The sequence below is a fragment of the Mytilus californianus genome, unplaced genomic scaffold (genome assembly GCF_021869535.1).
Source record: "Mytilus californianus isolate M0D057914Y unplaced genomic scaffold, xbMytCali1.0.p SCAF_6, whole genome shotgun sequence".
Lineage (NCBI taxonomy): Eukaryota > Metazoa > Mollusca > Bivalvia > Mytilida > Mytilidae > Mytilus > Mytilus californianus.
In genome coordinates this window covers 41,820,143-41,838,256 of record NW_026262712.1, presented here as the reverse complement: position 1 = coordinate 41,838,256, position 18,114 = coordinate 41,820,143, and the positions used below count along the sequence as shown (strand labels likewise).

Genomic DNA, 18,114 nt, shown 5'->3' with positions numbered 1-18,114 from the left:
TAATATTTTATCTTAGGAGACTCTCGTTAAACTGACTTAGTACTAAGACGTGCCCTACGAACACCCTAAGACACGTCAAAGTCCTATGAAAGCTTCGTTGACACGGCCCCAGTATCCCAATTTTCACGATCTATAGCTATAATATTTAGGGGTTTTCGTGGTTTATTTTTTTAATGTATCAATCTATGACGATCCGTTTCTTATCGTATCCCGTTATCAATGCACATAATTGCATGGTCATTTGTGGACAAATGTTCTTCTATAACCTCACCTTTAACGTCTGGGTATGGAAGTACTCTACATGCCAATATAGTGCTTCCTTTGTCATGACAACTTCTGGGCACGGAAGTTCAGAATTAACTAACAGTTATTTACTTTGTTTATGCAACCTTGTCAAGATGATCATGTATATATATAAAAACACACACCCTAAATAATATTACTTGGGTATAGAAAGTCTGTCCTTCATTTATAGATAGCCAGTTTAATAGTCTAGATCCTTGTATTTCTTAAAAAAAGTTGTATTGTAGTTATAAATCGTGATGGATTATTCATCTTTACTATCTAGTGATGATGAACTTGATATGATCGAAAATGTGTCTATTGAAGATGAAAGCCTTCATCTACGATACTATTCATCTGGTGAAGATGAAAACAGCAGCAAAAGACAAAGAGTGGAAACAACAACCAGTGATAATATGACAGGAGTATGTGGCGGACCAGAGGATATGCCCGATGAGTCCATGTCATCGGTAAATGACAGTGTTTTGGAATGCAGTAGAGTATCAGTCAGTCGTTCTAGTACTCCGTCCGTTCGAATGAATTCTCGTACCTCAACCAATTTGGCAAGTACACCATGTTCCAGCAGGACAATCATTCCGACTTTCCTAAGAACACCTTTATCTGGAGAAGTTCGTTCTAGCAGGTCACCTACACCTGTCACAGACATATCAAGAAAAGATCAGACTACAGGATCAGAAAACAAGGTAATTAAAAACTTTAAATATCGATGAAAATTCCCACAATGAAGTGTTTACTGATTGTAATATGTTATGGTTTAATTATGTCTATCTGTCTGCTAACAACGGACACGATTTTGTCAAAGATACTTGGGGACAGGACCCTTTTTTTTTAGCCCGCCCATTTTTTCCTGAAATTTGTTTAAAAAAAATCTGTTAACTTCAATTATTTTCGCATTTTTTAGTGTGTTATATCAAGGAGTTTATATGAGACATAAAAATACTAGAAATATCTATCAATTCCAAGTTTACTATCCACAGAAGTCACTGATAATAGGATAGTATACATGCATATCAGTGACAGAGTTGATAGTAAACTTGGAATGATAGAAAATTGCAAATACAAGTTATTTCTAGTATATTTATTTTCGTATAAAACAGAAAAACGCAAGAAAGATAAATGAAATTATAAGAAAACAAAAACAATAAGAAATTACAGGAACAAAAGGGGGAGGGCTAAAACAAAAGTACCCTGCCCTAATTTCCAACGATTTTTGTTAGAACAGTGTAAGACACGTGACCATCATAACACACATTGAAAAAAATATCTTTAAATTCAAGATTTTTTTGTGGGTAACAAACTTTTTCCTTTAAAGGTTCAAATATGGTTTTTTTCACACCTACTTCAAAATTTCACATTTCCGGGACAAATGTTCTTTCGTGTATCTTTTGTTTTAAAAATACGCTATTTTTAATGTCGTTTTCTTTAATTAACAGTGATGCCGCATTTACCATGAAAGCCCTTCATTACTAAAGCTGTATATTGGTCATTTTCAAAAGAATTTTCAGTACACCCATGCTAAATTTTTTTATTTCTAATGGAAAATGCAGTTGTAAGTGTTTAGATGAAAGTTTGTAGGACTTATGAGTAAGAACATTAATAATAAACACGATTTAGATCTATTTTGATAAGATCAAAATATATTTAAGTCCGATGTTTGCGTAATTTATGTACGTACAGTGTCCGAGTAACACATTTCAAATGATTTTTTTCCTATTTTCTGATCTTCTTGATACATGTCAAAGGGACTTTTTTAGAACGTAAATAATAAATCTAACGAAAAATCGTAACGTCATTATTATTATATGTAACATTTTTTTATACAAACTATATTCAATCAGCGTACATGAAGTTCATGTCCATCCTGTGACCACTACTTAAATCAGCCGTTAAAGTTTTCTCCCTATGAATATTGAACTAGTCAGTGTTGATTTCAAAAGCGCAAAGTAACCTAAACATTTAACACAGCACGTTTCTTGTATAACAATGTAGAGAAAAGAAATTTCGAAACATTTAGTGAAAAAAAAAAAAGTGGGTACTTTTTGTCATGTCTAAGCTGTTACCAACATATTGATTAATTACACCAATATTATACTTGCAAAAAGTGCAATAACGTGTCGGAAACCAAAATCACAACATAAAAACATTATCACTTCATCAAAGGGAGTAGTTTTTTTCACAACAGCATTCAAAAATGAAGGCTGTTACTATGGTTGCTATGGTTACAGTAACAGGATAGACAATAGTAAACAGAAACGTCTTTAAAAAGTTTATAACAACATATAGTTGCACACTTAATGAAACGTTTCGTTGTTTGAACACATCTAAAGGTTATAGCGTCTTAATCTTCGCAATTTAGCATTTGCAGGTGCAATACTGCTATCGGTAACAGGATAGACAAAAAAGTAACAGGATAGGATATTTCATTAACGTACGTTCCTGTTACCAATAAAATAAAGACAAAAGTAAACCAACGTGCGAGGGATTTACTTGATGTTGGGTTTATTTGAAAGAGAGAACAAATGCTGAACATTATGAATTGCTATCTTAGACTTGCATTACTGGTGGTTATTTTTATAACCTTTGAAAACCAATTTTAGAGGCATTTTTCAGTACAACATAGAAAATTGGCAAATAATCTATTATTTCACAGAATGAATATAGTTAGAAGTTTTTCCTCTTGAAAACCATCTTATTGGCTACGAAAAATGTTTATTTAAGTTAAATTTAAAAATAGCCGAATCAAAATAAAACTTTCGTAATCGTATAAATTTGTATATCATATGTCATCTTTAGTTTGCAAATGTAACTAATATATGTTTGATGGCAGTTACCTCAGCTATCGGCTAGATGATGTGTCTATTAATTGTTTGCATAAAACGGCCAACAGAAAACCAAAGACGAATGTTTTGAAAATGAAATTGCACACAGCAAGACATCATTATTAACCAAATTGGATTTATTCGACGTACCCTAAAGATACATATCTTAACTGCCAACATAATTTTGTTTTTAGGTTAACGATGTTCCTTTATATTTTTTTCTCAAATTTTCATATCTTCAACGGTTTTAATCACTGCCTGATATCTAAACCAACGGTGTGAAAAAATACAGGATGAAATGGTCATTAATACGTTTTGCGGCTAAATTCAAATTAACAATACTGATATTTGAAATCTGGACAAATCAAGTATATAGTGAATGAAAGTATATATTTATCTACTTTATTGATTTAAGATGGTGTGGCGCCATCCTGGTAATTGAATCTGCTCAGAAAATAATTCCACGAAGATAAAAAGAAACGAAATTTCTTTTTCAACTTGCCCTGTACGCTTAGAAATAGGTTATCAAAAAGAAGATGTGGTAGGATTGTCAATGAGATAACTCTCCACAAGAGACCAAAGGACACAGACATTAACAAACAGTCGAAGAATTCTTATAAAACTATATTGAAAAGCCCGACAGATAAATACACTATCAGATTTAAGAAAAAAAATGAAAGCATCTGTCGGACAATTGACAAATAGATATAATTTCTGAGAATCTCTTATATTATGATTCTATCGATTAATGAATAAATAAAAAAGCATTAAAGATTAAACATCTTAAAACAATTTATTTCTTTATTATCTTTGAAAAGTAAATGATAACTTATGCAGGGGCGGATCCAGCCATTTTTAAAAGGGGGGGGGGGGGGGGGGTCCCAACCCAGGATAAAGGGAGTCTTCCAACTGCATGTCCCCATTCAAATGCATTGACCGTAAAAAAGGGGGGTTCCAACCCCCGGAACTCCCTCCCTGGATCCGCCACTGGTATGTTTAGGTGTTAAATATCCTTATTCTTTTATGATCTAAATTTTGTCGGTTAGCTGTTCTTTTTTCCGTTTTAATAATTATGAACTTTCAATTTTTGGTTGATAAAAAATAAATGAAATTAATTAATGATTTTTGAAACAATGTTTTACCCCATCAAGAATGTCCTTTAATTTAAAAATACTAACCAAAAAAAAAGAGGCATATCATATAAATGAATAAATAAAAAGCAATAGCGTACACTTCAATCCGATTTTTTTACCGTAGTTTTCTATTTTCAGTAAAACTACTTGTATTTCTTTGTTAACACGCTTCTTGGTCCTTTCTATCATCGTCTCTGATTATTATTGTACACACATGTTCATTATTTTCAAAATAAGATAAATATTTAAATGAAAATAAAGACCAATCATTCGCACTATTACCATGTTGTCTAAATGAACTGTTGCAAAATCAATAGTTATACAATATCAATCCGTTAATTGGGTTTTCAATGCGTAGCTACATGTACATGTAGCTATAACTAAAGTTGTTTGGTCAATTTCAAACCAAAACGGAGGCAAAAGCCGCTAATCGGAAATACTTATTCGTATTCTTTATCTATTAATATTGTAAAATTAAAACTGCGGCAACAACTGAAAATGTTCTACAATTTTACCATATATTTCAATTAAAATATGTGATGTTTACTATAGAACCCTATGGATTTTTTTTTTAATTTTCAAATGACTTTAACTTGAAAACAGTAAGTGATAGACACACGCATTCTCCAGTAATGATCACAGGACAATGAAACAAATATGGTGAGTCCCTGTGGGTCACCCCACCCCCTTCAATATCAGAATGTGCTTTTATCATGTAAACGGTCGAGATCCCCACCCATAAACCATATATATTCTTGTATGGGACAATAAAACAAACCAAATGAAATATTGGGGGAGTCCCCGGGGTCACCCCCAACCCCTTCTGTTTGAGAACTTGTGAACGGTCGAGATCCCCACCCCTAAACCATATATATTCTTGTATGGGACAATAAAACAAATCAAATGAAATAAAAGGCGCGTCCCCTGGGGTCACTCTCAGCCCCCCTCCTGTTTGAGAACAAGTAAACGGCCGAGATCCCCATCCCGAAACCATATGAATTTTATGTATGGGACAATTAAACAAATCAAATAAAATAAAAGGCGCGTCCCCTGGGGGTCACTACCTCCCCCTCCTGATTGAGAACTTGTAAACGGTCAAGATCCCCATCTTTTAACCATATATATTCTTGTATGGAACAAAAACCAAATCAAATGAAATAAAGGGCGAGTCTCCTGGGGATCACCCCCTTTTGAGAACTTGTTAACGGTCGAGATCCCCACCCCTGAACCATATATATTCCTGTTCCTGTTGAAATAACTATACTTACTAAAATAGAATCTTCTGAATGAAACGGTAATTCAACTTGGATCTGTAACAGGTATCAACTCGGTTTTCTTCTTTCTGGTTTTCTGATTTCTTGAGGATCAATTTTGAAGCTGTGGTAGCACTTATATCTTTGTCCGAATCCGAATAATGAATGCTGTCATATATTCACGTCATTATATATACTGTATTATATAACATTCATAAGTGGTTATATGTTGAGAATCAATAGGAGCCTGTTTATAGAGGATGGGTATCGTGACTATATGGAATCAAGGAGGTTATATGAGAACCTTAAGTAACTTCCTTGATGGAATCAAAAGACTATCATTTTCAAGGACTGCACGGATTTGTCCTTTTATTCAGATTTTTGAACACGGATTATTTGTATACGACAGTTATACATATTCATATCTCTTTATCTCATGTAAATCATCTAGATTTCATTCTAGACAGGACAAAAAATCTTCAAACCAGTTATAATAATTTTTCAAATTTTACATAAATATAAAAATATACCAAAGAGAGGCAGAAAATACCAAAAGAATATTTCCATGGGAAATTAAAATTCAAACATTAATGAAAATGCTTGAAGTGTAATATCGCCCAAGTTATTTGTTACAATTATTCAATGTTGTTCAATTATAAAAGAGAGTAAACACCTGCGTATATATAAATGTTTATTCACACAATTAATCTTAAAACTGTTGATTAATTTAGATAAATAGATAATAATGTATATGTTATGCTTTTAATCTGTTATAAACACAACTTGTAAAAAGTCAGTGACTCTCATACATTTAGTGTTTTTTTTTAGGTACATACAGTATATATTCTGGATGACGTATCTATTTAGTTTTCTAAATGATAAACTTCATTGAGTTTTGTAATTCATGTTTTTCAAATGATTTAGTTATTTTTATTTCGTTTAGATTGACACTTTAACAAATGAAGTCATCCAAATGAAAAGACAACTGGTAAAAGTGCAAGAAAACCAAAGTAATGTTGAAAAGAAAGTGGATATTTTGATTCAATTGCTACACTCAAAAACAAATGAACCAAAAAAAGGAAGCCAAAAGATTAACGTCCCTGCACAAATTGCAGTAAGTAATTATTCATTGTGCATGTAGGAGGGGATAGCTTATACAATCTTCATTTTTATGTAGTGCAACATAACAATATGCACTAAGTTTGCGAACTTAAAATTCAATGTCATTTATTTTTATTTGTTAACGGATTACAAAGCTAAGTGTTGACCATGATTGTTGTCGGCAAAAGATTTGCATACATATTGAACACTTACAATTTGTGTATTAATTGTACAAAAACTGGGACATTTTCCAAACTTTGAATACATGTTGTCGTGTTTATTAGAACGTAATATTAATGAAGTCGTGAAGTTAACAATATATATATTACATTTTGTATAATTTGCGACTTTCTACACATATGCATTACTTCAGTTCTCAGTTTTTTATTTGAGCATGCAATTTAAATTCATTTCAAATGCCTAAGAGCGTATCTTTTCCCTTTCAGCAATCAATAAGGGATGGTTACCAGCAGGGTATTACTGAAAAGGATTTCATCTGGAAAACAAAGAACGAAGCTGGCAGTATTCTTAAGTATGTATATGAAATTAAATGATTTTGAAATTTCGTTGGAAATTAAAAAATCGCATGGCTTATCTACATTCAATTAATTGATGTTATTTAATTCGTTATGTATGTCCACATTCATCATTAAACAATACGGTTTTCGGAAATATGTTCGATTACTTGTGATTTACGACATTGAAACAGATTTAATTTTGATCATACGACTACTTTTAATCTTTTATCATAATTCTAATTCGAGTATAAATCTTAACTTTTAAGTCATTTCAAGTGAAAAGTTTGCAAGAGATATAAGTGTATTTAGTAATCATATTTCTATTCAGATTCAAACAACATTTTAGCACACATTGATAATTTTACCGACATTTGTTACACTCTTGTTTAAGGAATGATCTCCTTTGGTCAGCTATGATTTACAGTAAGATTATTTTTCAAATTATTTTTTTCAGATATAATTCAGCAGAGAACAAAGAGATGTCCGGATTCATCATTGAATTCGTAAAAGGCCAATATCCTGACGAAGTGGAGGGTGTTGTTAGAGGTTTGTAGTACAAAAATTTAATAAGCAGACACTTTCAGTAATATTTTGAAACGCTATATAATTTCCATATTATAAATAAGTTTTATGTTAACGAATCACTTACTAGCAAATGCATAATATCATGTAACTTTAATAGATCCATTTTGATTTCGATCATATCACATCAAAACATTCTACCATGGACTACCAAATGACACGGTTTGGTCTCAATTCGAGAAAAGCAATTGCATGTTTAATTATTATTTTAAATTGCATTAAGTAGATGTTTTGTTTTGTAGAAGGAATAAAGACAAATTTTGAATCGTTCAAAGCAAAGAAACGAAGAGAAGAGACTGGTAAACAAGAAGAACATAACAAGAAAATGGCTGTGTACAGCAAAATGAGAAGAGTAAGAACTGTTTTCTTTTTTATTATGGTAAACAATTTGGAAAAAAAAACCTGTTTCTTGAATCTGTATTAGTTCCAAAAAAAAAGCAGTGGTATAAAGATTTCTGATACCTCAGTTGTAATTTTCAGTAAACTACATACAGTCCATAAATTACAGAAGCGGATTTAGACAGGAGCTTTATTTGTTATTATATAGTTATATCACTCTAAAATAGGGACCCCTTTTAACTTAATTAATTCATTTTCTTTTTGCTTTTTGCTTTTTGCTGATTTCCTATTGTGACGCTACAATAAAATGGTGACTATTTCTAACGACGTCAGATATATGATCACATACTAGTACTTACATCATTTTGCAGATTAGTGAAAAAGAATGTCTACGTAACATCTAAAAATCAAAATAGAAAATACGGCGCTTTTTCACAAAAAAAAAACTTTAGATTGCTTTTTGCTGGACGTTATTGTTTATAAAAATAATGATAATAATAATATCTATATTGAAAGAGAGTTATTACGGCATATATAGAATCTATCTGTATGTATTCAAAATGAAATTAAAGGAATTTTCATTTGAGCTTTATTTTATTTTGTTAGAAATTAAACAACAGAAAAAAGGCATTAAAAGAAAAATCCAGTATTCCAAAGGAACAAAAAGAAACAGTCATGCAAAGTATGGAGATGCAGTATATGTCTTTTGAACAAACAGATTCAGAAGACGAAGGATCGTTTATCGTCAGACCTCTGCCTTGGAGGTCTGACGATTTTGACAAATTAGTCAAAAAACTAGACCAAAAACATGATGGAAAACTAACCAAGAGAAGCAGACGGCAGCATAATAGGCGAAAGGTTGGGGCAGTTTCCTCAAGGAAAAAACCAGAAGTCGTGCCAGGACATGAATGGGTGTTTAGATAGTAAAAGTCATTGATTAAACTTTTCAGTCATCACGAAATCAAATAGATGCGAACAGAAAGACAAAAAATGCACCTTCATGTCGGATGTCAGCATACCGTCTTCAACAACAACAAGCGGTTCGTAGGAGGATGTTTTGATAAAAAATAGTAAATATTAAGTGCTTCTTGAAACAACAGTACTGTCGCAATAGGCAAAACTATCTACAAATAACAAGAACAATACACATGTCATTTGCAAAACAAAATTATTACCTTTTTGATTTGAAACCTAACATCACGGAAAATAAATGTAAACAATTATCATTTTATAGAATTGTCATGTCTAGATGGAAAACCTTGTTGTTTTTATTTAATATATAAGTGATACCGCGGAAACAAGCAGTGTATTTTATTTGCACACAGTAGTAAATTTTTTAAGACAAAATGGAAATTCTTCGAAATAGTAAGAAACTTCGTATATATCAAGTTTCAATATTTTAAATATTTCTTTTTTGCGTAATTATACAATATTAACATGAAAAAGCTATATAGCAGTAAATTGTATCTGGTATCCTGATGTAAGCAATCATACAATGCATGTATACAACAGCTGGTTTTACATTAAAAATCCTTGTCTTAGTGGTGAAACTCTTCATTGTGTATGTTGCTCATTTGTGTCCACGCGAGCATAATCAAATATATATTTTAAACACTAGGATCTAATTTATTATGTGATTTTTTTTACAATTGATTTAAAACAGTAAGCAATGAAAGGGAAACAACTCTTGTTAAAATAAGAATATTTTTCGTATCTTTAAAAAATTGAAGAAATTTTTAAAGTTTAATATGAAGGGAAATAAAGGTATGTTCAAAGAGCAGACATAGAATGTTGCTTTAATTCAAACCTTATTCAAACGTTACAAAAATAATATAAACGAATGTATTACACTTATTACAAGTTATGTCAGTTGAAAAGTGATTAGATGGATATTTTGAATATATAAATGTTTAAGAGAGAAAAAATAGCAATTACAAAAAATAAAAATAAAACAAAGAAGAGAATAAACAACATGAAAAAATCGAGGCTTTTTTCACTATGGGATAACGGGCGTTATAATGAAAAAAAAATATCTACGGTACAGCAGCGGGATATTCAGAAGGTTTTTGTTTTAACTTAAAGGTTTATACGTTCATAATTATTAAGATTATTATAAAAAATAAGTACGAAGATCTTGATTTTTTTTTACTTTTATAAGAAGGGGGTTGCATATAATTAGGTGCGCGTGTTAAACCCTCCAAATTATTTCATTATTCAGCTCGAACTTTTGTATTCAAAGGGAAATAAATCTTTCTATTAAAACAGTTGTTAGTTGCAATTAGAATCAATTAGGTCATACAATGGAAACAACCACAACAAAAGGATTCTTCAAAAATCGTAATGTTTATTATATTTAAATGCTCAGTCCTTTTACATCATGAAGATGATAAAATTAAATGTTACGTTTTATGTATGTTTAATTGTTCCTTAAAACAGCAATAACAAAAACAATCAAAAATACACAAAATTAGAGTTTTATGATTCGATATGTATGCAGATGGTTTTTTTTCAAATTATTGTAGAAAGAAATGTTAGTTCTTTCATATGTCATGTATTTGTAAATTGAAAATAATAAATAAATTTAGTTAAGACTCTAGACAATTGTTTTTTTTTTATTCGGGATTTCGCCTTAGTTAAGCTAATTCTCCATTATAGACAGCTTTTTAATGACATTTCCAGTTGCTCCTCTCACTGTAATTATCTCATATTTTGAGGCAATCATGAGTCTTTGATTCGAATTATTGGTTGAGGCAACATAGGGTGCACAATTTTGCTTTTGTTTGTAATAATGAAGAACTTTTGCATAAACAAATATGTCATGCATTATAATAGAGTTTGTAAGAACTGTAACTGGTGATATATGGATGAAAACTGCAAATATATACTGTTTACTGTGGTGAATATGCAGATCAATTGACATATATTTGGTGCAACAAACACGGATATTACACAGATTTGATTATAGTATATGGAGTCAAAATGAGTTTAAATTTGAAGTAAATCAAGTTATATCACACATTAAATCTTTAAACTTGGAGTTGAATCTGATTTCAATTTGCATTAAATGAAAGTTTATTGTTGTATTAAATTTTGCAACTCGAGGTTAAATCAGATTTAAAACCACAGTAAACAGCTTTCTGTTTGGAATATCTTTGACTTTAATTTTTAGTAAATCATGTTATACAGGTTTGCTCTACATTAAATTTGAAGTTGTATGTCTATTAAACTTTGTTAAATTTGAAAATTACTGGACAGTAAATCAGGTGTCAATTCATGAACTTACTGCATCCAGTAAACTATTTGTAAACTACTCTTAAACATTGCGTTTACTTGACCTATAAACTTCCAGAAAAAAAATAAACTCGGAAATTAAGACTGATTTTCAAGTAGTTTATTGTTTCCTTAAACTAATACTTTCATGCAGTGTCAATATCACCTATTCATTTTCCAGCAATTTTTTAACATACTGTATTGTATGTAATATTTAGCCACCATTTGTCTTTAAAATTCCGCACCAGTCGAAATATTTATGCGTTCCCGACGTTGAAATTCCGTTAATAATATTCGCTTGACTTGTATATAATAAACAATGTCATTGTTGTCCGTTACGTGGAACATTTTAGACCTGTCAAAAATCTCCACCGAGATAAAATGTCTTTACCACGTTAATAATTGACAACTTAATCGGATAATCAAAAGGTTTGTTTATATACATAGTAACTTTTTATTAGATGATAAGTCAATGTGATTATCGGCAATTGGTACATGTTTTCTTTGATCTCACTGCCAAATATTTTCCAGATCATGGACAGGACCTGTTGCTCGAAAATATAAGGCAATTACATCATGTGGCAGTGCAGCAACGTCGTGTTTTCATGTCCATCAGAGTCAATTTATCAATAGAATTCATGCAATCATCACAACGTTTTTGAACGCATACAAATAGTTTAATGTTGCACTTCTGTAAATATAGAAAAAACACTTTCCCATAGGAACTCCCTTTACGGCTAAAACTGTGACTATGAAGTTCCGTAAAAAAAATATATCCTAAAAAGTTCATATGCACTACTATTGTTTTAAAGGTTAAAATATAGGGCTGTGCAGCATTTTTTCAACATGTATATGCCACGAACTTCTAAGAGTTTAAACTTATACTAAAATTCTGTACTACCCTTCTTTTCACTTTGGGTTTTCCTCAGAATTCAATTTAGCAGCTTTCCATGTGTATTTATACTGATAACATTTCCAAGTTATGTCTCTACGAGATGAAACATAGAGACAATATCCGAAAACCAGTAGGTAGAAAAACCAAAATATCTATGAATATTGTATATCTCCCCAAAAGAGGCGTGGTTTGTGAAACAGCTGTATTTACAAAGTGCAGTCTATACTTACATTTATTCAAATAGAAAACTCTTGATGAACACTTTTTGAATTTGAAATCAAGACTTTAATTATTGTCAGATTACCCTACGTGCATTTTTCGGACATGCAATGCCTAGAACCTGTATGAAACTACTTTGATACCATATTGAAAGCATTTCAGAATACTATCATTTATATATCAATAGTTAACCATTCCAACATTTACGATCATATAATGTATGCAATCCTGCCTCTGTCTCCAGTCCACATCTTACTGTATGCCCATATATCTATAAAAGTTCACATTTTTCCCTCAAATGGTCAGTTTAGAAATCTTGTCACAATAATATCATCTCCTACCATATATCTAACACAATTTTGTCAATGAAGGAACTAGAAATGTTTAAACAAAGCGATATTTGCAAAAGTTATAGAACTGACTGCTAAAATCTGTTTTGTGCATAACTTCAAAACAAGCTTATTGTTTTCTGTAAAAAGACCTTTTTATAACAAAATCATAGCCTTTACAGGTTAGATTATCTGTTTTATCACAATGAGATTGGAGATTTTTCTCTGATTTTTGCCACTGGGACCTCAAATTTGCAAAAATAACTCTGCTGTTTCTGTGAATACGGAATATTTAGTATTTTTCTAGTATAGAACACACAACTGTTAGTTTTATAGAGAAATTTTTTGTATATGTAGCTTGTTTTTTTTATACCACGGTCACAAAAAAATCACATTCAGGTGTTATGGCCTACTTATGGGTTTTCCACAGGACCAAAAACATCCCATCAACAATGTTCATCAAGGATCTATGAGTTTCAACGACTACAACGAGTAAATATAAGCACTTCTTAACAATTTAAATTACATATATGCATGTATTATGAATTCAGGGCTTAAGGTGAACTATGCACACTGTAAACTGTGAATATATGCTGAGTGGTTATATTAAAGGCCCAGGATTTGCTCAATCTTCATGAAATATTTAAACTATTTGAGTTAATTTCATTAAAACCTCTGAAGATAAACCAGACTTGTTGAAATTCTTCATATTATCTTTTCAACCAATATGACATTGCAATTTCCCATAGGAACTCTTTTTACGGCTAAAACTGCCACGTTTACTATGAAGTTTCGTAAACAATTATATTGTAGAATGGAAAGTGCATATGCACTACATAGTCCTCCTTTCACTTTGGGTCTTCCTCATAATTCAATTTAGCCGCTATTTATGTGTATTTATACTGGATACATTTCCAAGTTATGTCTCTACGAGATGAAACATAGAGATCATATCCGTGAACCAGTAGGTAAACAAAACAGAATATCTATGAATATTATATATCTCCTTAAAAGAGGCAGGGTTTGTGTAACAGATGTACAAAGTGCAACCTTTACTTACTATTTCATTTTATTTCATATTCACAATAAAAAGAAAAAAAAAACACATACAGTTAAGATATTGGTGATAAAGAGAATAATGGCATTTTATTTTTGTATACCAACTTCATCCGCTCGAATATCAACCCGCCCTAGTGGGCTCGCTCGATATTGTTGCTGATAACGTCGGTACCAAAAACAAAAATACCATTATTCTATATTTATCTACCAAGTATAGGCTCGTTTAAATATAATCTGATTAATAGCCTTAAAATTATTGACCTAATTATTATGACATGAGAGGTGAAGAAAGCAAACGTAAATAATGATGCGCGTTGGTTGGTTCAAAGAATGGAGTTTACATTATATTTACGTTATATTTTAAACTACAAAGCCGACCTAATTTAATATTTATTACTTTAGTAGATACAAGTTTAATTTAACATTAAATTTCATTAACAAACGAAACGTTATATGAAACATTACTGGGGTTTAATCACAACGACCTTTCGGACAAAGAAAAAAAGTTTTTAAACAACGAAAGAAACGAAAAAACCTTGTACATGTAAAATGTGATTTGGAATGGTGTCCTCTTGTATACAATGAATGATCATATCAACAGGATACGTAATACCCTCACCTCAAAAATACGTGTTACTATAACATGTATAAAGACGAAAAAATCAATTGTTTTTTTTTTTAATTCACAAAGTACTAGTTGGTTGCTATATTGTAACATTCAGGATTCCAAATTTAAATTTTATTCAACTTCTTTTATATCAGCAAAGATTCATCCGTTCCCATATGTTTATAACTCTTACAAACATGACCAATTACCCAACAATAAATAGTTTTCTTAATGAACATAAAACAATAGTGCAATCACCCATTGAAAAGAGAGGCAAATGATACCAAAGGGACATTCAAACTCATAAGTCATTTTTTTTTTAATATTCTTATTAGTGGTGAGCAGGTTAATTAAAAAATATACACGTCATATCATTACAATTAAATGATGTATCAGAAGTACAGATGACTAAAGCATGATAAATGTTGTTATGTAATGCTGTTTCAATGGCAAAATCCATTTCCAATAATGCATAATTTGTAAAGTCATTTGTATTTTAACTAAAACCAATAAAACTGTTCAGTCTCAGAACCTATTTGCGTGCATCAAAATGGCTGCTTTCGAACGTTTCTTTTTTTATAGATCTGCCTCGAACGAACAAATCTAAATATGTTACTATTATAGAGGCCAGGCTTAACAGTTGGGGATAATTCAACTGCTACTGGAAAATGGGGGTTATTGGATAGGAACAGGCCACCTACGGACCCCTCAAAGACAGCGATGCGAAAGATACCAAAGAGACATTTAACGTCATAAGTAGAAAATAAACTGACAACGTCAAGGCAAAAACAGAGAAAAAACCAAAAGACAAACAACAGTACACAAAACACAAATGGAAAACTAAAGACTGAGCAACACGAATCCCAACAAAAACCGGGAATTTAATAATAAAATGCAAATAATGTTTACTTTAATATTAAAAATTTTGCAATGAAAGTAGACATATTATATTCGCCGAGGTACAATTGTGAACCTTTCAACATGGAGAAAGCAGATTATCAATTAAATACACATTTTAAAATTAAAGGCATACTTGAGTGTAAATAAATGAATTCGCAAATTATGGTGGTGGTTAAATTAATATATGTTAAGCAAATGATTGTATTAATACCTGTACTTACGTGTAAACAGTTTCTGTGTCAGATGATGCAACGTTAAACAATCTTCCAACATACAGAAGAAAACAGTTAGTTTAACATTATTACAGCAAAATACTAATTATCTGCAAACACGGAAGAAGGTTTTTTAACATTGTTACAGCAAAATAATAATTATCTGCAAATACGGAAGAAGGTAACAATAGTTATAGAAATTTCATTGGCCTTTTAGAAATCCATATTCATTCCTGGGAAGAGCATAACGTACATTTGATTAAAACAACACGAAAATAGAAATATGTATGCAACACATTGCAAATCAGCATGTTGTTTATTGATATTTTACTTACCGGGAAAATCATAAAGTATTTTTGATCAATGCAACACGTAAATGAATTAGATATGGAACGCATTGTAAATCGTATTGTTATTAAAAGGTACATTTCAACTTTAATTATCAAATATCATACATCTTTGCAAGACGACAACACAATACGTAGTAGCTCTTAATTTTAACATTTTGCATACGCCAAAACAGTTTATGAATATTGTGGAAAATAACAGAAACAATTTGGCTCTACATAATGGATGTATCGGGATGATAGGCGGATATAATCATGGATAAGGTTTGATTTTTTGCCTTATAACAGGCAACCTACGAATCCCTTACTATTATTTGCAATAAGAATCTTAAAGATGCTGGAGATTTGTACCCCCCAATTCACACCTGACATGGTCACGTATCTACAGTTGTTACATCAACGTCATGCACACTCTGGTGGATAGTTGTCACATTCGCATTCAAAACCACATCTCCTTATTCTTATATCAAACATTTCTGTACATTCTTTATGTTCTGATCTTTTTCTTTCATATTTACATATTTGTTCTTCCTTAATATTTACATATTTGTTCTTCCTTAATATTTACATATTTCTTCATGTTTCTAATTTTAGATTGCACCATCGGATAGGATTATGACATGCAGACAACACATGTATGAAGTTTAATTCAGATTATTGGAAATGAGAAACGTCATCTGACGGTCAAAATGGCGAGAAGAACGGGTCGATTCAATTTTCATGTTGACATGTATGTAAATTTGTTACGAGTCACAATTCATGACTCAAAACAGCAAAGACCCATCGAAACTACATCTGATACACTTTTAGATATTTTGATGAAATATTGGCTCTCAATAATGACGACCTTAGTATATACACTACAAAGAGATTGATCTTGCTGGAATGACTTTAAATAAAGCTTATACTAACAATGAACACTGTCCTTTCTTGGATCTTGATTTCTATTTCTTTTACGGGAAGCTTAATACTAAAAATTACGATAAAAGAGATGATTTTTCATTTGATAATGTTAATAATCCATTTTGAGATAGTGACGTTCCTTTGGAACCATCTTATGGTGTTTATATATCTCAACTTGTTTGATTCGCTCGAGTATAAAACAATGTATTTGATTTGAACAAACGAAATATCTGTATTACTGACAAATCATTACACTAGGGTTTAGATATCACAAACTGGTCAAAACATTTACTAAATTTTATCATCAGTACAAGGACATCATTCGTCAATATAAATCAACGTGCAGACATCGTATTCGTTCAGGTATTTTAATTCCCATCTTTTATAATAATATTCTATACAAAGCACAACAATGTCGTCACTGACCTCAAAAGCTAACCAGACCCTTGAACAGATTTATTCAGATGGGATAAAGTTACGATACTGTTGTCAGGTCATTAAAGATGGCATTTTTCGTAATTAATATTGATTTACTGAAAGGGTTTTTGCATCGGAAATACACACATTTATTTTAAACCTAATTGTCGGCTATGTTCTTCTCATACATTTTATGATGGTATGATACTGAACCCCTAACGGGAGGCATCGTGCTTGATTTTCATATCAATCAGTTAAATTGAGGTCTGAAGCTGGCATGTCAGTAACTGCTATAGTCCTTTGTTAATTTATGTTGATCATTGTTATTTTGCTGAGTTTCTTCTGTTACCTATTGTAACATCGCACTCTGACTCCTTTTAAACTGAGTTTTACTGCGCGTATTGCTGTGTGTGGTTTTTTTTATTCCACTTTGCCTAGAGTTATAGGGGGCGGGTTGAGATCTTTCAAAACATGCCGCATTTTTACACCTGTACCAAGTCAGGAACCTCTGGCCTTTGTTAGTCTTGTATATATTTTTTTTTATTTTGGTTCATTTATATGTTTCGGAGTTTAGTGTGACGTCCATTTTCGCTGAGCTAGTATACATTATTGTTTAGGGGCCAGCTGAAGCCCGCCTCCGAATGCGGGATTTTCTTGCTGTGTTGACGGCCCATTGGTGGCCTTGGGCTGTTTTCTGTTCTTTGGTCGGGTTGTTGTATCTTTGAAAAATTACCCTTTCCATTCTCAATTTTACTACACTGGGAAAATGGCGTTTTGTTGTTGATAATCGTAAAGAAAGTGTGTTTTATTTTATATACTATGATTATCGTTGTTATATTCATCAAAACAGCATTTTGTGACATGATAGTATATATTAAGCTTCATTCAAAGTGACGTCAATAAACGGA

The 18,114-nt window shown here is 31.4% G+C and overlaps 1 protein-coding gene across 1 annotated transcript; it reads left to right on the top strand.

Annotated features, from left to right (window-relative positions):
- Positions 1-542: 542 nt before the first annotated feature.
- On the top strand, positions 543-8,452 carry LOC127705658 (uncharacterized). Its single transcript, XM_052209987.1, has 6 exons — positions 543-986; positions 6,452-6,622; positions 7,056-7,141; positions 7,582-7,673; positions 7,952-8,061; positions 8,420-8,452. The coding sequence occupies exons 1-6, from the start codon at positions 543-545 to the stop codon at positions 8,450-8,452; spliced, it is 936 nt and encodes a 311-aa protein (XP_052065947.1).
- Positions 8,453-18,114: the final 9,662 nt, after the last annotated feature.

Excerpts from the sequence above, each read along its gene's own strand:
- LOC127705658 (XM_052209987.1), top strand. The coding sequence starts at position 543 with ATGGATTATTCATCTTTACTATCTAGTGATGATGAACTTGATATGATC. Across the intron at positions 6,623-7,055 it reads ACGTCCCTGCACAAATTGCA|CAATCAATAAGGGATGGTTA; the intron begins GTAAGTAATTAT and ends TTTCCCTTTCAG. Across the intron at positions 8,062-8,419 it reads TGTACAGCAAAATGAGAAGA|ATTAGTGAAAAAGAATGTCT; the intron begins GTAAGAACTGTT and ends ATCATTTTGCAG.